The sequence below is a fragment of the Equus caballus genome, chromosome 8 (genome assembly GCF_041296265.1).
Source record: "Equus caballus isolate H_3958 breed thoroughbred chromosome 8, TB-T2T, whole genome shotgun sequence".
NCBI lineage: Eukaryota > Metazoa > Chordata > Mammalia > Perissodactyla > Equidae > Equus > Equus caballus.
In genome coordinates this window covers 52,367,525-52,392,931 of record NC_091691.1, presented here as the reverse complement: position 1 = coordinate 52,392,931, position 25,407 = coordinate 52,367,525, and the positions used below count along the sequence as shown (strand labels likewise).

The 25,407-nt window shown below is 39.1% G+C and overlaps 1 protein-coding gene across 25 annotated transcripts in view; it reads left to right on the top strand.

Moving 5' to 3' along the window:
- Window positions 1–25,407, top strand: part of DLGAP1 (DLG associated protein 1) — an 843,036-nt gene that overhangs the window by 585,132 nt on the left and 232,497 nt on the right. For all 25 annotated transcript variants that reach the window (XM_001915460.6, XM_070220811.1, XM_070220815.1 and 22 more), the window contains one exon: window positions 796–1,010. In XM_001915460.6, coding sequence (XP_001915495.2) covers window positions 796–1,010 — 215 coding nt within the window. The remainder of the gene's footprint in view (window positions 1–795; window positions 1,011–25,407) is intronic.

Genomic DNA, 25,407 nt, shown 5'->3' with positions numbered 1-25,407 from the left:
AGGTGGTGTGTATGTGTGTGTAGGCCAAGACAAATTAAAATTAAGAAAATGCCACTGGATTTCATGAGAAACCTAGACCATTGGAAACCTTTAAAGAGTGCTATAAGCAGATCTACAGAGGCTGAATCCAAATTAAGAAGGATTCAGAAAGAATAGGTGATTGGGAAGTGAATGCAGCTGGTATAGACTACTGGTTTAGGAAGGAGATTGGATATGAGATGGCAGAGATGGAAGGTTCAGGAAAAGTGTAGATCAAGTAGAAACATTCTTGGATTTTAAATGACAATTGAAAACAAATAATTGAAAAGCTCAAATAAAACTGGTCTCCTTTCCAATGGCATTTTTATGCCTGACTCAATTCAGCCTGAGAAAACTGAGACGTATAAGTCAATCAGAGCCAATGGTTTTAATTTTTCCTAACATACAGGTTATTTTAAAGATTAAGGCATGGGGGCCGGCCCCATGGCCGAGTGCTTAAGTTCGTGCACTCCGCTTCTGCGGCATCCCACATGCCACAACTAGAAGGACCCACAACTAGAAATACACAACTATGTACCGGGGAGTTTTTGGAGAAAAAGGAAAAATAACATCTTTAAAGATTAAGGCATGGATTTGCATGTATTTAAAATATTTTTAAACTGATTATAGTAAAACACTATTGTTGAAATGTTAGTGTCTATAGTTTTAGATAATTATCTGTATTACCATATCCAGGGTCATACCAAAAGAAAAGAAAAGAAAAGAAAAATGTAGGATTTTTATTTTAAAAATGAATTATGTTTTATATCTGAATAGGTTCCCCAAGATGAATGGACAGGCTATACCCCTCGAGGTAAAGATGATGAAATTCCATGCCGAAGAATGCGGAGTGGCAGCTATATCAAGGCCATGGGAGATGAAGACAGTGGGGACTCAGACACAAGTCCCAAGCCTTCTCCCAAAGTTGCTGCACGAAGAGAAAGCTATCTCAAGGCTACTCAACCATCCCTTACAGAACTCACCACACTCAAGTAAGTGTTTCCAACACTATAATTCTGGTAATCCAAGCTCCTTGTATCTCACCTAGGATCAGAGTGTGTGATTCCTAGTGTAAGTGGGACAGAAAACATCCTACAGATGGAGCAGTGTGATGCATGGGATGGTCTATTGAGTTTTACATTGAGTCTGACTTGCATATCCCAGTGCCTTCAAAGACATGGGCATCCAAGTGTACTCTGCATAGATCGTAAACTGAACCCCAACCCACAAGAAGAAGAGTTTGAAACAATCTAGAATGGCTTCTGAAAAGAATTAAGATTTCTGGTCAATGAGAGGATCTATATGTCCCAACACTTGGACATTTGTTCAAGCACTAAATCTGCAGGGCAACTCTTCCTTAAAAGACCCTTGAACTTTTCAGATAATCAAGTAACACAATAGAACAGATTATCTTGGAGAAGTTTGTAGAATGTGACTATGCTTAAAAATCGGGTGCTGGGCCAGCCTGGTGGTGTCACAGTTAAGTTCGTATGCTGTGCTTTGGCAGCCCAGGGTTCCCCAGTTTGGATCCCAGGTGCGGGCCTATGCACCGCTCATTAAGCCATGCTGTGGCAGGCATCCCACATATACAGTAGAGGAAGATGGGCATGGATGTTAGCTCAGGGCTTATCTTCCTCAGCAAAATAAGGAGGATTGGCAGCAGATATTAGCTCAGGTCTAATCTTCCTGAAAAGAAAAAAAAAGGGTGCTATGTGAAGATTCTCGATATGTTTTTAAATTTAGACACTCAATACATATTATAATTTGTAAGACCTCAAAAATGGTTTTTTATTTTGAAAACTATGGTTATGAGTAGTGTTTACCTTCATTTATGCTGTTCCTAAACACAGAACAGCATCACAAAAGAAACTACTGAAATTGATTATTTTAAGCAAGGCCCGATTTAATTTTTAACATTCTTTATAGAGGGTAAATCAGAGCCTTGGAACGTATCATCATGTTATCATCATTTGGACCTGAAAACTATATTATGGATAATTCGTGATTTTAAGTGCCTTTGATTCTATATTTTGAGGAAATATATATTACTATTCATGCATTTATATCACATTACAAAATAAAATATTAACAAATATTAACAAATATAAATAAAATATAAACCAAAAAAGACCAAAGCAGTCGGGTCAAGAAAAACAAACTAGATTGTTAGCCTACAACACTGCAAAAGCAGCTGACTAGTCTATGCTGGGGATTCATTTGAATAACAAAGAACATTATATTTTAAAGAAGCAGACAGGGAGAGTCCCCTCATGAATTTTTTTTTTCAAAGGGTCATGTGGAACCATTCTGGATCATTTCCAAAAAAAGATTAATACCAATGACATTAGTAACCCAACCCAAGATAAAAAGCTCTTCTTGCTCTCTTTCGGCTTCCAGTTGTCCTTCCTGTTTGCCTTTAACGGCATGTATTCGTTTCCTAGTGCCACCACGACGAAATGTCATGAACTGGGCGGCTTGAAACAACAGAAATTTATTCTCTCACAATTCTGGAAGCTAGAAATCTGAAATCAAGGGGTTGGCATGGTCGTGCTCCTTCTGAAACCTGTAGAGAATATCCTGGCTTCTGGTGTGGCCTGCAATCCTCGGCATGCCTTGCTTGCAGCTGCAGCACTTCCATCTTTGCCTTTGTTGACAAAGGACACTGCCTTCTCCCGTCTCTGTCTTCACATGGTTCTCTTCTTAGGATCCCAGTCATACTGGATTAGGACCCTCCCTAGTGGCCTCATCTTAGCTTAATTAAATCTGCAAGGACACTATTTGCAAATAAGGTCATGCTCACAGGTACTGAAGTTAGGACTTCAACATATCTATGTGGGGGACACAAAACAAGGTAAAAGTTGATCATGGAAATGAAAAATAGAAATAGGTCTTCATTGCACTTCAGCACACCTCACAGAGGCTCAGAAAATTAAATATACCTAGTCTGGAAAGAACTGGATGTGTCACAAAGGCAATGTAATAACTGGATATGTAATAAAGGGCCAAGGTGGTATGAAATGAGGGTGGCCAAGGACCCTTTTGGCAGCTATCTTCTGTGGATTTTAAAATATCTCTCTACTAAAGACAATAGTAGGTAGTCATGGCATTAATTGATATCTTCCAAGAGATGCAAAAGAGGGAATGCTTTGGGCAAGAAAGTCACTTGAACCTTCAAGATATCATTTTTCTCATAGTAAACCAAGTGGTATGATTCTGCAACATGCAGAGCCCCTCTCACCTCCTTAGTATCCTGTTAGTTTATCCGTCAGGATGCAATTGTACATCAGCTGAATGACGCTTTGGGTCTTGGATGATGAGATAGAGAGATTGCTGCTGCTCACATCCTCAGGGATCAGAACAGAAATGAAGAGCCCTAAGGAGACGAGGAGAGTGTCTGAGGAGGCTGAGGACAGGGTGAGTGCAGAAATCTACATTCACAGTTGTGCCTTGGGGCTGCTGTTGTCATAGCTTCAGGACTGTGAGAAATCTGCTCTGAAGTCATGGGAACTCTTTCATTTGCCTTCTATAAAATACTATCTTCCCTTAATGCCCTGGACCCTATTTTTACAACCATCATCTATTTCTGTGACTGCTCAGAAGTTTTAAGAGCAGAAAGAGGCAAATGCACAGAAAGTGGCTAAGCTGATGGTAGAGAGGTTTACGTCAGACAGTAAAATCAGTCATTGAGATGAGTTGAGTTGAGTTAGTGACTACTGCTATTTTCTTCCCCCAAACGTATGGAAATTCAAAGTGGTAGTCTATTTACTAGGAGACCCCTAGTAAATTGAAAAACATTGTCTTTACTCAGGATGGAATTTCACCAAACCATCTCCATTGCCCTCTATTTTTTAGCAGGCAAGACAACATCTGACCATTGTTCAAACATGCCTTTCCTCTCTGTGCTACCATCCCATTCCCCAGACTTATTTCTCATAGTTCGCTTTGTCTCCATTCATTTCTCCCTCCCCTGCTTTAGGACTTCCATTTCTCATTACAGTCTACATGAAGCTTCCATCCTCCTCTACGACATAGGATTATTAGTGATTACTAGTTTAATGGTATTTAAGGAGGTACACAAAGAGAAAAGGGAAATATACTATGGAGGCAAAAATTCATATATGACACGACTCATAATCAATGCAGTCTTTTATTCCTTGATGATGTTTTGACTGGAGATCAGTATTTTTCTAGAAGATTGAAGCACTCTGTCTCTCATGAGAAAAAAGATCCCCATATCCTGGAATTCTAGTTCCCCAAAAAAGAAAACTGTATTTTTGTTCCTACTTCTTTGACATTTAAGTCAATTTTTTTCCTCCTTCCTCCTCAGCAATTCACAGGTTTAAGGATGAATCATAGCCATGAACTAAGATAACTAAAATTAGCCAAGTGAGATTGGGGCGACATTTTGTTTGAGGTTTTCAACTCCCATTTTCTCTCAGAAATATTGGAGAGAAGGTACTCCTACACTTTCCTACATTGTTTTTCTTTTCCCTTTTCTATTTTCCAAAGGCATCTGGAGGGTTTATTTCTGAGGCTGGTTTTCATCAGCTTCTTAATGTCCGTGATTGTGTCTTCTGATGTATAAGGCCTAAGATCGGTTGAACATCCTGGAGTCAGGAGGAATCTTGAGAGAGTAAACTCCATCTTTGGGCTGCAAAACTCCTGTAGCTACTCTCTGAGGACCAATATTTCTCTCATTTCTTTCTCTTCTTCCACAACTATTAACCAATCCCTTCACCTCACCACTCTAGCTCTTCCTTCTTTCTTTGCTATTGACTAACAATGAACTCGAAATGGTATATCACCTGAGAATGTTAGTATTTTCAAAAATAACTTCTGAATGTTTAATAGTAAATTCTCAGGCAAGGAGGGGAGAGGTTTGGGGGCTAGAATTCCCTCAAAGCATGTCATCACAGCTTGGCTCTGATGAAGCACTTAAGCCTTTTACTTGGATTGGCTACAATATGCTATTTATTCTGGAACTGATACTCTTGCCTGCTACCATGATTAGTTAAAACCCTGTCCAAATCCCATCTTGGACTTTTTTTTTCAATATACTATAAAAAGAACTTTTTAAAAATAACATGAAGTGAACTGTCATTTAAAAGATTCTAAAATTAAATTCAAATGTCCATTAATTCAAATGCCTAAACAAATAATGCTTTAAAATTTCTTCATACTTATTTATCCCTTCATCCAAGGACTAAGAAAAATCTTCTCCCGGAAGAACGAGCCTCTAACATTACAGATTTCTCATCTCCCCTGAAATTGGCGAGAAGGGCCCCAGTCTTCTGTGCCTGTTTGGCTCTGGAGAGGACCAAGCAGAGCTCCTGGCAATTTTGATGAAGTATCTAACAAGAGGCTTCAGGAAGGTTTATTTTCAGTCCTAAATTCCTTGGAGAAAAATAGTTTTTCGTCTTCAGGCTAGTTAATTCTGTTAATCTTCATTCTTTCTCTAATGCTGAAACTTTTTTTTTTTTAAATAAATTGGTGAAATACTAAATAGCTATGTGGCTTTTGGCAACTGGATTAATGTCTCTGAACCTCTCCCTCCCACCCACCCCACAATTAAATGAGAGGCTTGGGATGTTAGCAAGGATGACACCAGTAGATGACTCCCATCACAACTGCCCCACCACCCCTACAACCCCCGCACCCGCACCTTGTGGCAGACAGCATTAGCCGATCCCAGCTTTAATGGATTCCAGCACCCTTCCCACTGAGGCTGGGAACTCCTCTCAACACACTGCTCTAGCCACCAGTTCACCATTTAGAGACAAAAGGACATCGTAGCCGTAAACAAAATGATTTGAGAAGAGATAGATAGGGTGTTCTCCTTCAACTTTAATTCTGGAAATTTTAAATGAACCAGTTTTACATCAGGAACCCAAAACTGTAGCCTCCTGTTGGAGTCTCTGTTTTTTGGTTATCTTTGTATAGGTTTCTTTCTCCCCTTTTTCTCTCTAGACACACTGTGTCCTCTGCCGGTTCCTCATATTCCACACGCCCCTCCTACCCACCTACAGTTCCTCATGTTCCTTCCCCTCCCAGAAAAAGGAGGGGGAGGATATGAAGATGGGAGCATTGCGATCTTGTTTCCTAAGGATGTGAACCATATTTAAGAACATAGCATAATATATACCATCCCATCTTTGTCCTAAATGGTATGAAATGTCTCTGTTTTCCTTTGTTGTCTGCTTTCTGCAAAACCTTTGCTATTTCTCTCCTACCTGTTCCTCAGTGTAATTGTAACATATAACACAAATCCTCCTTTCAATGGGACAGAGAACAGAATAACAACCTGACAATACAAAATTGTGAATTTACCTCCTCAGTGATAAACTCAGGATAGTTTCCTACCTGTCCTTGACGATAACACTTTCTTCTGTTATCCTGTATCCTCCCAACTTTCCCCCACTTCCAAAATAAGAAATGGAAAAAGTTTAAAAGAGGGGAACTCATTCACTTGCTCATAGCCAAATTACCAACATACCTTTCAACTCCCTGCTAGAAATAAGCCTGGTTAAAAAACAAAACAAAAAAAAGCTTGTATAAGAAATCGTCTATTATATTCAGCCTGCATCACCACACCCCGCTTAAAAAATTGGTCCCTCTTTGTGGTCTGAATACTCTGCTCTAAAGGAGATGGGCACCTGTGAGTATTGTAGTCTGTACCATGTCCTGGTCTCTTGCTATGTAATTGCTCTTTAGAAAAGCCTGGTTTGGAAGGAAACCTGTGGAGACTGGGCTGTCCCTACAATGATCATGACCTCAGAGAGGAAAAATTACTTGTGCATCTTTGAGGGAGGTGAAAGAATGAAAGGAATTTCAGATGCTTTTTAGAAAGAAAGAGAGTTTAAAACATAGGAGCGAGATTTAAGTTTTAATGAGGTTCTAAGTGCCTGACTGAGTGCAAAGGGCTTTATATTCCTTTTTTTTTTTTTTTTTTCATTTAATCACCACAACTCTATACATGAGATTTTCCCCACTTTACAAATGAGGAATCTATGTCTTAGGGAGGTTAAATAGCTTGTCCAAGGTTACATGTCAACTAACTGTCAGAGCTAAGATTTGAGCCCAGGTGTTAAAAGCAGAAAGAACAAAAAGCTGGGTAGAATGCCAGACTTACCAAGTCTGCAGAGATGAGCTGGGTAAAAGAATGTTCAAAATGGAAGAAAAAGGAAGATCAACTGGGTATGGACAGCTGAGAAGCAGTGCTGAGGAAAAAGAGACATTCAAAAACATTCATTCTGAGAACACAGTAGATTTGAGGGGGATGTCAGAGGCTGCAGTGAAGTCCGTTCTGACCAGAAGTGTAAGCAGGCAGACTTGCAGCCGAAATCGGAAGGACCTTGACTCAGGATTGCCTGTGGTGAAGGGAGGAAGGACAAAATGACCAAAGGATCAGGCATAAAGGAGGCATTGGCTGACGGGGGTCAGAGGGAAAAGAGATGGCCTGCGTCCAGCAATGTCAGGACTGCGCTAATAGCAAATCCAGTACCTGGACCTGTTCTGTGGCTGTACAGTGTATAATCGGCATTCTTCACGTGACCTGGCTGTACATGGCTGTGTAAACAAAGCCCTAAAGACAGTAGAGGATATGAGCAGGGGAAGACCCCAGAAGAGGGTTCTGGAAATGAAGATTTGCCACTCCCTTTAGGTAGTATTGATCAAAAATGTTACCCACCGTCCTGCCAGGAAGACTGCTGTTCGCAAAGAGCCTTAAAATTCCTTTACTTTGCCTGTCTGCTAGCTACCATTCCCTCAATGTAATATTGATGTTCCCTATTAAAGTGCAGACAACCAGGTAAAAGAGAACACCCTAACTGCAATCAGAAATTGTATTCACGTAATCATTCCCTCATTCATTCATGTAACAAACATTTATTCAATACCTTTAATATTGAAGTACTGTAGGAGTCATTTATACCTTGGTTTCAATAAATTTATTAAATGCTTTACTAAAATCTGGTTACGGTCAAGCGGGAGTAAGTATTTATTTATTTATTTATTTATTATAGTATTTAGATATACTTGAATCTAAAAATGGCAAAAGCAGGCACTATAGAGAGGAAAGAAACTAAAACTCAGAGGCTGGTGGTATTAAAATTGATCATTTTGTTCAGAATTTTTTTCTGGTCAGAAAAATCCACTTTACCTGGCATGGGCAGGGCTTTTTTTTTTTATTATTATTACAGGTTACTAGTTTGTCAGCATAGTTCCAGTTATTAGCTTTGCTTTCATTTTACATCATTAAGGAAATCGTCCTCAGGCACCTCAGATGGCAGCACACTATGCCGGAATGAAAAAAGCTACTTTAAAAGGAAGTCTAAGCAGACGTATAAGGAGCTGCCTCTAATCCTTTTTGGAAGCAGGCTGGGTGTAAGTACTAAATAAATGGTACCTTTACAGAGGATGCGTGTGGAATAGCAAAACCATCGACATTCCTATGTAGAAAACAGTACGAAATGAGATCAAAACTGCAGCCCAAAGAATTTAGCTGAGCTGCAAGGAGGAACTTCTAACAGCAAAGTTATTAATTATTGGATAAATTAATTTGGGGATTTTGAGAGACACTTCCAGGCATCTTTTAAAACAATCTGAACTATATTTCCTTGAGACTGTTGATAATTCTGCTTGGAGACTTGGGTGGAATGGACAAAATATCTGTATGAGATTTTTCTGGCCTGTGGAGTCTGAGACTTCAGCGTGAGACCAGCAACATCTTCTTATCGTGTACACTGATCCTATATTTTTAAGCTAAGCATGCAGGAAGATGAGATTTCAAGGCACTCAGTTCACTACTCCCTAAGTGCATCCCTTTTCTTCCTGACCCTTCCATTTCTGTCACCTGAATTACCATTCTCCTAAATTGAGTCTTGAAACATTGTGGCTAGCCTCTCACATCTTCAAGCTTTGGGGCTTCAGTCATCTCTCTTGAATGACTGCAGTGGACCAATCTGCCTTGTTGCCACTATTCTCTCTCTGCAGCAGCCCCTTCTATGGACTTTCTACGAGGTTGCTGGGAAATCATCTCTGAATCCCATTTTGTCTATGCACGTAGCCCTCAAGAGCATTCAGAGTTTCAATAAGACTCCATCCCCCTTTGAGATCTTCTTTCCTGCTCTTCCCTTACAAGTATTCTTGGCTTCGATCAAATGGAGCTACTAATTGTTCTTAGGATCTATTTTGCTAGCTTCAGTTCCATGCTAGTCAAGATAGGCTAGATTATGCTGGAAGTAAAAAACAACCCCCAAATCAGAGAGGCTTCTAACAGCAAAAATTTATTTCTTGCTCATGCTACCCTTCCATCTTGGGTCAGTAGGGAACTTTGCTTGCCATGGTCACCCAGGACCAAGTTGTGGATACGCTACATCAACAAAGGCTCCCAAAGTTACCAAGGCAGGGCAAGAGCACAGCGTCTTAATGTTTCTACTTGCAAGTAGGACAGGTCGCCTCCATTCCCCTTTCTTGGGCAAAAGCTAGTAACATGGCAATGTCTGCCTTCAAAGAAGGCAGAGAAGGTAATCTTACCATGTGCCCAGGACATGGATACACAAAACAATATTTGTCAAGCAGCATTAATAACAATCAAAGTCTATCCTTCTGGACACCAAATATTTGGCTCACTGCCTTTCTTGCAAGCAAAATATATTCATGCCCCACCATCACCATCAAGGGGAGAAAACCCAAAAGCCCTGTCCTGCCCCTATCTTAGCCATATAGCCTCAAAATTTATGGTCTGTGGGTGATGTGTGATAGTCTGTACATCAGGGAATGATACACTGTAATATCTACATCTGGTCCAGATGTGGTTTTCTGCGTCTGGAGACCTGCAGACTCAAAAAGACAAACTATTTGCCTCCCACACACCCAAGACAGAATGGCAGAACAAGGACAAAACATCCACAATAAATACTCCCTTTCAAAAGGAAGCAGGTGGGAGATAACAGTAGTCATTAGTCCAGAACTAATCCCACTGGGTAAGATGTCCAGGCTCCAGGGTTGGGGAATGTTTCTGATTAGGCTGCAATTCTGCTCCCTGAGACCAACTTCCGCATTCATTGTTCTCCATGTCTCCTGGCTCCCTGCTCTGGGAGAGTCTTCCATTTCTTTTATCTTCCTTGACCGTATCCAAAGCACACATCAGGGAAGGTGTACTCCTTGGAGCCCAAAAGACATTTTAGGACTCCTCTCATTACTGTGTCTTTTAATTTAGGCTTGTGCTTCTTTGGGTAGTGTAGCTTGCTCAAGACTATAGTCAACTTCCTATCTATTGGTTCCAAGAAGTACTATGTAATGATCATCACACACACAGAACCCTTCTAGATATAATGATCATTTTTGCTCTATTTGTTTGCCTTCCCACCCTCATGCCTCTATTTCAGATACTCTCAGCTTATCAACTTACTAGCTGCTTTTCTCTGAATCATTTTGTCTAATCAAAAAGATTTACTTAATTGTGTCTTCATTCTAAATCATCTCACTCCATTCAGAGGTTTGAACAATGGGGTGGCCATATCCTTTAGTTGAACCTTGTCACAAGGGGTAGTTCTCACCATGTCTTCATCACTCAAAGGCCTTCTCAGATTTACCTTTTACCACTGGGTTGAAATCAGTTACTTCTTCCAGTCCCACAAGTCACAAATGTCTAGCCTCTCCTTATTCCCTTTCATTACTGCTTGCAATCTAACCAGTTCTTTTCTGAGTTTATTTCAAACTGCGCAACACCTTGCTGAAGGCTGCCAACAGCACCCAACACATGCTATTAACATTGTGTCTTGCAACTACTTCTCCTAGAGTTAAGAAATTATTTGTTACATTATCTACTTTCCAAGCGTTGTAGACAGCAGTTTAACAAATGATTCACCAATGCATAACATGGATCAGAATGTTTCCAGCCTCTGATAACAATTACCTTGCTGCCTGCTACCAAATCCTGAAATTACAGCCACATTTTAAGGTATTTTGTTGTTGTTACATGAGTAGCCCAGTTCTGGTATGAATTTATGTACTAGCTAGGATAGGCTAGGTTATGTTTTGTTAATAAACAACCCTAAATCTCACAAGTTTATTTCTTGTTCACAATATGTGTCCATCATGTGTTGGCAGGAAGCTCTGTTCATTCTATTCACTCAGATAACCAAAAAGACAGAAGGTGTATCTTATTAGGTATTTCCATGGTCATTGAATCAGAGAAAGGGACTGTGGTGAATTGGGCAGTGTTTCCTGGAAGTGATACCCATCACTTTGCTCACATTTCATTGCTAAAGCCATCTACATGTCCACACTAATTTCAGAGAGGCAGAGGAGTAAAATACTACTGTGTTCCCAGAAAATGAAAAGCCGGGTATATTTGGTGAACAGCAGTAATGGTACCTCAAGGCTTTTGTTTATACTGTTCCCTATCCTATACCCCAGGAATGCCATCTCCTCTTCATTTATTGATTCAAAAAGAGACTTACGATAGCATGGTACTCAAGAGCGCAGGTTCTGAGGTGAGGTTATCTGGGTTCAAAATCATAGCTCAGTCACTTCTAGATGTGTTACTGTGGGAAAATCATTTAACAAAACATTCTGTGTCTTAATTTCCTCATTAGTTATACAGGAACGATAATATTTCCTACCTCAAGAGTAATTGTGAAGATTCAATAAGGTAACATTTGCAAAACACTTAGAATAGTGCCTAACACATGGTCAATGCTCCAACCATGTTAGCTGTTACCATCATTATTATCATTGTTGGCTATATTCTATGTGCCAAACATGGGGATATATTAGTAGTCAGGATTCCTAGTATAATAGAACTTACAGTCTAATGGAGGAGAGGAGTAGAAGAAAGTCTCCATTCTTTTCAGTCTTTCTCTCAAATTTAACCTCTCCCTATTGGCTGTTATTTCTTCCTCCAAAGAGCTCCCAAAGCACTGTGTTGAAACATTTCTCAAGGTAGTGATAGCCTTCTTACTGTTCTGTTTTCTCTATCCCCCATGTGAAAGGGGGTTTAAATGCTATCTGAAGTAATGTTTGTGAAGCACTTGGCGCAGCCCCAAGGCGGTGCTGAATGAATGCCAGCTCACCATTGCACAGTCCCCATGTGCCTGAGGTGCCTTGATCAGCAGCTTGAACCCGTAGTTGTTGAGTTGAATTGTCATCTAACACCTGCCCGGCACCCTTTGGCTGTGTATGTGCTTGCTTAGACTCTTTACCCTCCCTCTGCCTCTGAATCTGTGCTTCTCTGAAAAGCTCCCTGTTCCTTCTCATTCCTGCTTAGCAGTGCCAGCACCTGGAGGCTTGGAGCTCAGTCTGGCAGGTACACATTAGCATGTTAAAAATATCTATGCAGCCGTCCCTAGTACTGTCATCCACTCTGAACATTAGCATATTTCTCTCAGTTTATCTGGGGAATCCCTGTTCTTTCTAATTACGTGTGGAGGAGGAGAGTGGCTATATGAAACCAGCGTTAACTAGTCCTTTTAGAATTGGGGAAGGGTGCTCTTCAAGGATCACATTAACTACTTGGCACTCTTCCAAACTTCTTTGTGAACCCAAATAAACCAGTGAGGAGGAAATATATTTAATCATCTATCCTGATAACTGGTAATATTTAATTTGCTTCCAAGCCTATTTTTCAAGAGAAATAATTATAAATAACAGTTTCCAAGGTGTTTTCAGAACATCTTATTTGATCCTGCCAGTGGTATCAGAAGGAATTTAGAATTGATTTTAACCAATACTTTACAGATAAACCAAGAGTTTCACATGGTTGTGAGCATCTTGAGTTACAGCCGGGTTTGGTCCTGGGTCTTAAGCTCCAGCTCTCTGCTTTCCACTCTTTCTTCCTCCCACTGCCTCATGGAACTCTGAGGACTTTTCCCCGAACAAGACTGTCATCACCATCTGGACATTGTTCCTGACTTCTGGCTCAGAAACTTCTTTTAGTTCTTTGGACCACTGCTTCTTCCCAGAAAAAGCAGAGCTGAGAGCTCCAGGCATAGATCCAGGTTACCAACTGCATGTGAAATTGCCACCACCTCGGTAGCATCATCCCTGTGCCAGATTTCAAGAGAAATGGACACTCTTAGGCACAGGCACTGAGAAGATTGGACTGATCTTAGAGCTCAGGTCTGGAGAGTGTGGGATTAAAAAACCAAGATAGGACCACCATCTCTGGTTGTCTCCCTTGTTCCCTTTCACTCAGTGAAGAAAGCTTGTGTTGGAGTTTTAGAGTGAGAAAAGCTAGATTAGAATAGTTGGCCGTGTCCATCCAGCCTGAGACTGTGCTCTTCTTCATTGAAAGGAACCACTGAGCGATGCTGGGCTGGGTCCATCAGCTGATGAGAGCCAATGGTGTGCATCTCTTCCCAACTTCACACTGGTTTTGTCACCCTAGTAGTTGGATACTGACCATGATGGGAATATCTACACGACAGAAATCAATAAACTACAAATGAGAGCTGTTTCTTCCCAGAGAGACAGTTTTCAAACATTTACCTGTGTACCATTGCACATTATCTTCATGTAGTCTTTCTTTGGGGATAAGATGAAACAAAAATCTTAGAATCAAACCTGGAAGGAACCTTAGAGATGATCCCAACCCTGTTATATTACAAACGGGGAGGTGGAGGCCTGGAAAAGAGCAATGACTTGTTTAAACTATTCAGCAAGTCTTAGGACCCAGGCCTTCTCAGTCTCAATCATGAATTCCTTCCAGAGAAATCAGAGTTTTCAGGCTGCTACCTTCCCTGAGGGCAACAAGAGAAATATATGGCTTTGTCTCTACTGCACATATATGACTAAGTGCCACCAACAGGGATGAAAACAATTTTGTATAATTATTTGTAAGTTTGAAAATTACATTATGTATGTTAAATTACATTATGTATGTTACTGCAGACTAAAAGTGCTGTAATTGTTCAGAAAGTAGAAAAGTTATTACGAAGTGGAGCTAGGAAGGGATGGCTTCATCAAAGGAAAAGGATTCGACCTGGAATTTGAATAATTACTCAGAGGCTACAGGCTGGGGAGAGGAAAAGTATCTGAATATGAAGAAACCAAGCTGAATGATGCACAAGAAGGAGTATTTAAAAATGGGAAACTATGTTTGGAAAGATAGTGAAGACTGTTATAAGCAAGATCCTTAAATATCCAGAGAATTCGTTTTATTTTAATCTGGTTAGTGATAACGAATCGTTGATGACAGAGAAGCGGAATGAAGTGATGGAAGTGTTGTTTTAGAAAGCTGGCCTGCATGGTGTGGAGTGAAAAAGCCAATCACAAGACAGCTCTTCTCTTATTTCGATGGAAGTGTATTCTCTATTCTTTACATGGGTATCTATGTCGAGAAGGGTGTTTTCTAACATCTCATAGTCATTCTCTCTTTAGGGAGGCTTTATGGTTGATTTTTGCTTTCTTTTCAGTGCTTTTCTTTTTTTGTTGTTTTGTTTGTTAGAGTATATCTAATTTTAACCAAAATAAGTCATCTGGAAGAATAATAATGACAAACACCATGAAGCACTCCCTATATGTCAGTACCTATAATAATTCCAATGGTACCTATAAGACAGGAATTATTATTTTCCTGAATTATACTTTGAGAAAACTGGGACTCAGGAGGTTAATTGACTTGCCAAAGGTCACAGAGCTAGAAGTGCCCCAGCCAGGATGTGAATCCAGAGCCCATACCTTTAACCACTCTACTGTACTGCCCCTGGATGGGATAGAGAGATGCACTGGAGGCAGAGAGTTTGAAATCAAGTAAATGAGCTGAGTGAAAGTTACACTGGTCTGCACATGAAACGCTAGAAGCATAGACTAGGGTGATACCAGAAAGGGCTGGGTGCAGAGTTACACAGATACATGAAGATACCAAACATCAAAAGTCAACCAAGAATGAGTCAGATCCCTTCTTGTAGTTTTCTCTTGTTTGTGGTGGTGATATCTTCCACCACAACAAGCGCCAGACCTACACATGTCTCTTTTCTGTTTAGGAACAATGGGAAGATTTCCTTTTCTATTATGTTAACAATTAACAATAATACTCATAAAAATTTCAACAGCACCAGAGTATTTTAGTAATATGTAAAAGTATTCCTCCCCTATCCAATCCCTTTTTACTCCTCTTTAGAGGTAAGAATTTTAACCATTTCTTGTGCATATTTTCAGAAATGTTCTATACATATATGTGTATATATTTGTACACATATACACTTTTTTCACATATAGTTCTATAATTTGTTCTTTTCACTTAAAATTATATCTTAAGCATTGTTTGATATAAGTGCATGTAGATTAACTTTTTAAAAAATTCTATCTAACAACTGCAAAGTATTCCATTGGGTATTCAGTGATTTGTATAATCACTTCCCTCTTTGAATGGGGAATATTCTTCACGCAAAGTTATAGAAGGTGAAAAGGCTTAGTTATAAGAAAAAGAGATATTTACAACCTATCAAAATAGTCATTAAACTATAAATCTAGGGTAAGAGTGCAAGAATGAGCTAAGAATTTTAAGGTAATTTCAATAAATGTGAAGACTTAGGATCTCAAAACACTTGATCATTTGAAGAGAATGAAAATGAGGCAAAAAGCATAATATAAAGTGAAATATGTTCCCAGCCACCAAAATCAAAAATATAATCATAAAACGTGCCTTTCAATTCTTTGCAAGTAGGACTGGGTTCTATAAGAGGATGGTTGAATATAAAAAATCTACCATTGATAAAAAACAACCCAGAGGCCATTGTAAAATTAAGTGGACTTTTTGTTTTTTGGGTTTTTTAACTTATGGTCATGGTGATATTTGATCAACCACTAGAAATTTCCAGCTTATTTTCCTTTTTGAATATTTTGAGATTTGCTGAGCTGTTTAAAAGATAGGTTAAGGTCTTCTTTCTAGTCCTCTTACCTGGGCTGTTTTGAAAAAAACAATAATCATTTTGGGTAGAGGAAATTTCAAGTATTACCAGGAGGGAGAAGTGACCCTTAAGGAAAATAAATCTTAGGTTGTTTTTTGTTTTGTTTTCCCAAATAAAGTAAATCCATTAAATACCTCCACTACTCTACCCTCTGGACGTTCCTTGAGTTTATTAACTCGTTGCCCATAGCAACCACCCACACTTTAAGCAGCTGGGCTGCGTATTGTGGAAAACAGCTTGGCGAGCCTCTGTCTAGCTTCCATGATCATTTCCTGTGTCCTGGAGTTAAATCTAAGTAATAATTTAAATATATTAATAATATATTCTGTGCTCCTTTATTTAAAAAGAGAAAAAAACCTCTACTTTGTAAATGACATGATAAAATACTGAAATATAACAGTTGTGATTTGAGTCTGCTGGCCGCCCTCAATACTGTTACGATGAAATCACTTCAGGAACCAGAGGAATGCTGTGAAGAAACAGTGGCAGAAGGGACAGCCACTCCCTTCATCGTCTTCCCGCTCCTCTCATCACAGCGCCCACTCCTCCAGGGCCCACCAGTGATAATCAGTCCTGCTGATGTAGAGGCAGCCAGAAATACTGGGAAAGGCCGATCTGAGTACAGATCTACACTTTACCACTTTGCAAACTTAGATAAGTTACTTAACTTCTCTGAGTGTGGGATGTGTTTGTTTCATTCTTAAAATGGTTCTAATTATCTCAAATTAAATAAATATTATGAGAATTAAATGAGCTAACAAATGTTAAGCACCTATTCTGGAATGCTTTAGTCAGTAAGCATGTATTTATTTAGTGTTTCCAGTGTGCAAGATAGAAATTTTACTTAAAAATAAATAAACAAACAAACCTAGAGGAAAGAAGACACCTGGAAAACCATAGAAACAGACACATTTACAGAGAATGGGTTCCTCAACTACCCACAATGTGCCGAGCCAATGGGGCACACCCCGCCCGGCCCAGTGAGATTCTTCTCACAGAACTGGAATCCTATTCTCCAACCCAAGTGGCTCCCCCAGGACTGGCCCTGGACCATGTTTTTCTTTTACTTTGTAGCTGCCCTGGACTTTGATCCCTGTAGGTTCATCTCTGGTCCCTTTCCCCAAAAGGAAGGTACTTCCCTGGCTGACCTGAAAGGCTTCTTGGCTAAAGGAGCAGTCTGCTCTTACCAAGCTCTCTCCAGTTTTGCTCTGTGACTGAGGCCCTATATGGCTTCCCTGGAAGTCCTGTCTCTGTCCTTTATCCACTCATTGATTCGTCAACTCTGTCAGAAGACTTCACAGGCAGGTTGCTGAGCTTGATCTGTGGTTTGGTGAAGCTAACTGTTTTACTTGCTTTTCTAAATGAGTATGTTTGCCTGTGTTTCCAGAAAATCAGTGTTGGAGAGTGGGGGTTATGGTGGACCAGATCCTTTGGCTTAGAACATCATGATACACTGATTCCTTGAATAACTTGACTAATTTAGGTGAAACATACGCCTCTGACAGTGTACGGGGTAACCTACCTGACCCACCACTGAAAATGTTAAGAATGTGCTGTTTGCATGCCCACTAGCCTTTAATGGTAGAAAGATTTCGGTCTTCTCTTATTGTTCATATGTTTCATCCTTTGATCTACACCTGGCATTCATTTTCTGTCTCTGATCACAGTAGCTCAAGAAAGGATGGTGATGCACCGCAGGAAGGAAAACTACTGGGAAACACATTTTTAAATTCTTAAAAATGAATTTTAGTGATAATTTTTACCAACAAAGTGCCTGCTCCTGGAGTTGCTTGGATAGCATGATGAGAACTCACCAGCTCCTATCTCCCCCTGTGCAACTTCAGCTCTTAGCTTAGTGGCTGAGCGTTTGTGACTGACAGGTTTATAGCATATTCGTGGATCAAGCTCAGGTTACGCATTTTGGCTTCCTCCCAAGGTCTATTGGATGAGTTGTCACTTGGTACATTTTCCTTCTCTTTCCTCAAGGGAACACATTGCCTGAGTCCTTCTGATAGAGTGTTATGACTATTAGAATCACTTTTCAAATACAGTAGTTATGAGAACATTTCATTTTTATGTAGTTTTTACTTTGTAAAACTTTGTCATTATATCTCATTTGATCATTGAACAGCCCCTCTTCTATGCAGGAGAATCTGCTCCACCAAGTACAAGTCATGAGCAGAACTAGGGTTTAGGCCAGGTCCTCTTACTCTTCAGCCAGCATGTTCTCCAAAATACCAAATGCCAGTGAAAAATGGGTAAAGCGCATAAGTTTTAAAAGAAAACGAGAGTTGTTTCCTCCAAAGCTTCACTATGGAAAATTTCCCAAGATGACCTTGGGTCTAGAGTTCTAAGTGCCATGCCTATTTTAGTTACAAATTAACTTCTCTCTCTCTATGCCTACACTAGAACCCAGGACAGATGCAAAGGAGTGACATGAGTAGTCAACCTCTGATAATAGCTCTATGAGGTTGCTGGGGAAACCTGGCTGCCAACTGGCAATAAGCCAGTGGGAGATGTTGATTCTTACCTCCTTAATCATGTTAACCCTTTTATCATCAGATGGCATCTCTCTATGATTGGCCAAGACCTGTGGCTCTGCTCACTCCACTTGTTCAGCCTCATAGCATTGTCAGATGCCTGAAGAGATCATGCAATGAAAGGATAATAAATTTTGTTGTGAGTTTTGTTTGGTACATACAAAGAGAACATTTGTGTTTTATTTGGGTAATTTGCACTCATCAAGCCATGCAACCCTAAAAAAACAGGTATGGATAATGGGGGAAAAAATTATAATGAGTGTCTAGCTTAGGTCTCAATAATAAAGTCCCTTGTCTGACTCAGTGGGGGAGATTTGGAGACATCATTATCATGGCAGCACGAGAGGATACCTTTGTCCGTCCCCTTCAATCTACAGAGCAAAACATCCATAACCCAACAAAGGCTACATTTCCCAACACACGAGGACACCAAAGAGATCCACACATTGGTGCATATGAAGCTGGGTGCATTGGAGCACATAGAGGAGGCTAAGCCGGAGAACAGCAAAGGCAGTGCCCAGGACACTGGACCCCTGGCCACGGTAGCTGAACCAGCCACCCCTAGCCCCAGAGAACCCAGTGGGCAGCAGTGGAGTCAGACACGTGACTCCAGCCAGCCAGCTATGACGGCACCTGCAGTGATGGGGAGTGGAGCTGCAGTGGAGGCAAAGCCCCAGGATCCTGGGCTCCTGGCCACAGCTCAGAGCGTAGTAGCGGCAGCAAAGGCACACACACAACTTCAACATCCCATCCACATCAGCACCTGTGACCACAAGGTAACAGACAACAGTAGAGGCAGTGCCCTGTGAACCCAGCTTCCTCCCCTTTCCCCTCCCCAACCACAGTGGTGAAGCTTCTGACCTAGGTGGTCTCAGAAATGCAGAGGTGTCAGCCATCCCTGTACCCCCAATGGTGAAGCCAGTGACTGCAGCAACACCAGCAACAGCAAGGCATCATTGATTCCCATAGGTGCAAGGAGCACCAATGAGAGTACTGGAGACACCCCAAATAAAAGCAGTAGAGGGTGGAACTTGCAGATCCTCAAATATAGCCAGAGACACCTCAAGCAAGAGAAAACAAAAACTAGCACTAAAGCGCCACCTACTGAAAGACAAAAGAAAAGCCTCTAATAAGTTTGAATCAAAACAAAGCTATACCTAAATATCAGAAAAGTGTTTGATATGACAAATGAGCTGGAGGAGGACTAAGTCAGGGAGCACCACAGAAAGCCACAGTAACACAGTATCACAAAAAGAAAATAACAATGCTCCAGAAATCAAACATAAAGTCATGGAAGATTGTGGTCTAACATAAAGAATTCAAAAGACTGTCATAAAGAAACTCAACAAACTACAAGAAAACTCAGAAACTCAGTTTAATGAGCTCAGGAATAAAATAAATAAACAGAAGGAATACTTTATCAAAGAGATTGAAACTCTAAAAACGAAGCAAACAGAAATTCTGTAGATGAAGAACTCAATAAATGAGATGAAGAAAGCATTAGAAATCATTGGAAATAGACCAGACCATATGGTAGAGAGAGTTTTCAAGCTCGAAGATAGAAACCTAGAAATGATGCAGGTAAAAGAGGAGAGAGAACTAAGATTTTTTTTTAATGTATAAATTCTACAAGAATTATCCAACTCCATTAGAAAAAGCAACATAAGAATATGGTTATCTCAGAAGGAGAAGAGAGGGAGAAAGGAAGAGAAAGGCTATTTCAAGAAATAATAGCTGAGAACTTCCCAAACTTGGGGAAGGAACTGGATATACAAATCCATGAAGCTAATAGAATACCCAATTATCTCAACACAAAAAGACTTTCTCCAAGAAACATGATAATAAAACTGTCAAGAGTCAATAATACAGAAAGAATATGAAAGGCAGTCAGGGGGAAAAAACAATAACCTACAAGGGAACCTTCATTAGGCTATCAGCAAAGTTCTCAGCAGAAACCCTACAGACCAGGAAAGAGCAGAATAATATATCAAAATATTGAAAGATAAAAACTGTCAGCCAAGAATACTCTATTCAGCAAAATTATCTTTCAGATGTGAAGGAGAAATAAAAACTTTCCTAGACAAACAAAAGCTGGGGGAGTTCATCAGCACTAGACTTAAAAGAAATGTTGAAAGAAGCCCTCCTACATAAAACAAAAAGACAAAGGCATACAAGGCTTTGAGTAAGGTGATAAACAGACGGAATCAGGAAGTTGCAACTCAATATCAGAATAGGTTAGCAAACAATTATAAAGGTTAAAGAGAAAGGGTGCATTAAAAATAACTATAACCACTTCAATTTGGTAACAAACTCACAATACAAAAAGGAATAATTTGCAACAACAAAAACATAGAAAAGGAAGAGAAAAAGGATGGAATCTGCATAGGCAAATGAAGATACGATACTATAATCAGAAAAATGACTATCTTATCGATAAGATCTTTTATACCAACATCATGGTAACCACGAAACAAAACTTCAGAGCAGAGTCATGAAACATAAAAAAAGAAGAAACTGAGAAAAACATCACAGAAAACTACCAAACTGAAATGGCAGACAGAAACACATGGAAAAAGAAACAATGGAAATATAGAACAACCAGGAAACAAAAGACCAAATGGCAGTATTAAGTCTTCTTATATCAATAATCATCCTAAAAGGAAATGGATTGAATTCACCAATCAAAAAACACAGAGTGGCTGGATGGATTAAAAAACAAGACCCAAAAATATGCTATCCCCAGGAGACCCATCTCAGCTGTAAAGACAAACATAAGCTCAATGTGAAGGGATAGAAGATGATACTTCAAGCAAATGGTAACCAAAAGAAAGTGGGTGTAGCCATAATAACATCAGACAAAAAGGACTTCAAGCCAAAAAAGATAATAAGAGACAAAGATGAACATTATATAATGATAAAGGGGACAATCCATCAAGAAGACCTAACATTTATTAATATACATGCACCTTATATAGGAGCATCAAAGTTTATAAAGCAATTATTAACATACTTAAAGGGAGAAAGTGACAGCAACACAATAGTTGTAGGGGAATTTAATACCCTACTTACATCAATGGACAGATCATCCAGACAGAAAATCAACAAGGAAACATTGGCATTAAATGAAACATTAGACCAGATGGACTTAATAGATATATATAGAACATTCCATCCAAAAACAGCAGAATACACATTCTTCTCTAGTGCACATGGAACATTCTCAAAGACCATATGTTGAGAAACAAAACAAATCTCAATAAATTAACATGACTGAAATCATATCAAGCATCTTGTCCAACCATGATGATATGAAACTAGAAATCAACTATAAGAAGAAAGCTCAAAAAGTCGCAAATATGTGGAGAATAAACAACATGTTGCTGAACAACTATTGAATCAACAAAGAACTCAAAGGAGAATCAAAAAATGCCTGGAGACAAATGAAAATGAAAACACAACATACCAAGATCTATGGAACGTAGCAAAAGCAGTACTAAGAAAGAAATTTATAGTAACACAGGGCCACTTCAAGAAACAAGAAAAATTTCAAATAAACAATCTAACATTACACCTACAGGAACTAGCAAAAGAAGAGCAAATGAGGTCCCAAATCAGTAGAAAGAAGGAAATAATAAAAGTCAGAGTGGAAATAAATGAAATAGAGACTAAAAAGACAATAGAAAAAAATCAGTGAAACTAAGAGCTAGTTCTTTGAAAAGAATAAACAAAATCAACAAACTCTTAGCTACACTCACTAGAGAAAAACAGAGAGGGGTCAAATAAATAAAATCAGAAATGGAAGAGGAGAAATTAAAATGGATAACAGAGAAATACAAAGGATTATAAGAGAATAATATCAAAAGTTATATGCCAACAAATTGGATAACCTAGAAGAAATGGATAAATTCTTAGAATCATACAACCTTCCAAAACTGAATCAAGTAGAAATAGAGAATCTGAATAGACCAATCACTAGTAAGGAGATTGAAACAGTAATCAAAAACCTCCCAAAAAAGAAAAGCCCAGCACCAGGTGGCTTCTCCATTGAATTCTACCAAACATTCAATGAAGATTTAATACCTATCCTTCTCAAACTCTTCCAAAAAAGTGAAGAGGAGGGGAGGCTTCCTAATTTATTTTACAAGGCCAACATTACTCTGATACCAAGAGCAAATATGGACAACACAAAAATCTAAGTAACAAGCCATCATCGCTGATGAACATAGATGCAAAAATCCTCAACAAAATATTAGCAAATTGAATACAACAATACATTAAAAGGATCATACACCAAGATCAAGTGATATTTATCCCAGGGATGCAAGGATGGTTCAACATCCTCAAATCAATCAACGTGATACCCCACATTAACAAAATGAAGAATAAAAATCACATGATCATCTTTATACATGCAAAGAAAGCATTTGACAAGATTCAGCATCTATTTATGATAAAAACCTGAATGAAATGGGTATAGAAGGAAAGTACCTCAACATAATAAGGGCCATATATGACAATCTCACAGCTAACATCATACTAAATGAAAAACTGAAAAAGCTATCCCTCTAAGAACAAGAACAAGACAAGGATGCCCACTCCCGCCACTCTTATTCAACATAGTATTGGAAGTCCTAGCCACAGCAGTTAGGCAAGAAAAAGAAATGAAAAGTATCCAAATTGGAAAAGAAGAAGTAAAACTATCACTATTTGCAGATGACATGATTTTATGTGTAGGAAACCCTAAAGAATCCACCAAAAAGCTATTACAAATAATTAACAAAGACAGTAAAGTTGCAAGATACAAAATCAACATACAAAAATCAGTTGTGTTTCTATACACTAATAATGAAGTAGCAGAAAGAGAAATTGAGAATACAACCCCATTTATAATCACAACAAAAAAAATGAAATACCTAGGAATAAATTTAACCAAGGAAGTAAAAGGCCTGTACACTGAAAACTATAAGACATTATTGAAAGAAATAAAAGAAGACACAAAGAAATGGGAAGATATTCCATGTTCAACGATTACATAGTTAAAATGTCCATATTATCTAAAGCAATCTACAGATTCAATGCAATCTCTTTCAAAATCCCAATAACATTTTTCATGGAAATACAACAAAGAATCCTAAAATTTACATGGAAAATTAAACATCCCAAATAGCCAAAGGAATCCTGAGAAAAAAGAACAAAACAGGAGGTATCACACTCCCTGATTTTAAAGTATACTACAAAACTATCGTAATCAACACAGCATGGTACTGGCAGAAAAATAGACACGCAGATCAACGGAACAGAATCAAGAGCCCAGAAATAAATCTACACATCTACAGACAGCTAATTTTTGACAAAGGATCAAAAACATACAATGGAGAAAGGAAAGTCTCTTCAATAAATGGTGCTGGGAAAACTGGACAGTCACATGCAAAAGAAAGACAGTAGACCACTATATTATTCCATACACAACAATTAACTCAAAATGGATTAAACACTTGAAAGTAAACCCGAAACCATAAAACTCCTGGAAGAAAACATAGGTAGTATGCTCTTTGACATTGTTCTTAGCAGCATCTTTTTGGATATTCTCCTCAGGCAAGGGGGAAAAAAATAGGACTATATACCAAACTAAAAAGCTTCTGCTTAGCAAAGAAAACCATCAACAAAATGAAAAGACAACCTACTGATTGGGAGAATATATTTACAAATCATTTATCTGATAAGGGACTCATACAACTCAACTACAAAAGAATGAACAACCTGATTAAGAAATGGGCAGAGGATCTGAACAGACATTTTTCCAAAGAAGGTATACAGATGGCAACCAGGCATATGAAAAAATGTTCAACATCATTAATTATTAGGGAAATGAAAATCAAAACCACAGTGAGATATCACCTCACACCTGTCAGAATGGCTATTAAAACAGCAGGAAATAACAAGTGTTGGAGAGGATGTGGAGAAAAGGGAACCCTTGTACACTGCTGATGGGAATGTAAACTGTTACAGCCACTATGGAAAACAGTATGGAAATTCCTCAAAAAATTAAAAATATAACTACCATATGATCCAGCTATTCCACTTCGGAGTATTTATCCAAAATACATGAAAACACTAATTTTAAAAGATATATGCAGGGGCCAGCCCAGTGGTGCAGCAGTTAAGTTCGCATGTTCTGCTTTGGTGGCCTGGGCTTTGCCGGTTTGGATCCCGGGTGTGGACCTATGCACCACTTGTCAAGCCATGCTGTGGTAGGCATCCCACATATAAAGTAGAGGAAGATGGGCACAGATGTTAGCTCAGGGCCAGTCTTCCTCAGCAAAAAAGAGGAGGATTGGCAGCAGATGTTAGCTCAGGGCTCATCTTCCCAAAGATGAAAAAAGACATAGAAAAAAAAAGATATATGCACCTCCATGTTCATTGCAGCACTATTTACAATACAAGACTTGGAAACAACCTAAATGCCCATTAACGGATGAATGGATAAAGATGTGTTTTATATATATATCATGGAATACTAGTCAGCTATTAAAAAAGATGAAATCTTGCCATTTGTGACAACATGGATGGACCTCGAGGGTATTAAGGTAAGCGAAATAAGTCAGACAGAGAAAGACAAATACCATATGATCTCACTCATATGTGGAAGATGAAACAACAACAACAAACAAACACATAGATACAGAGAACAGATTGGTGGTTACCAGAGGGAAGGTGGGGTGGTGGGAAGGTAAAAGGAGTAAAGGGGGACATTAGTACAGTGACAGGTTCAAACTAGACTTTTGTTGGTGAGCACAACACAGTCTGTATAGAAGCCGAAATGTAATGATGCACGTTTGAAATTTATATAATGTTATAAACCAGTGTTACCTCAATTAAAAAAAAAATCCCCTTGTCTATTTCAAGGGGTCTGGAGACTTCTTCCTGGCTCCAAC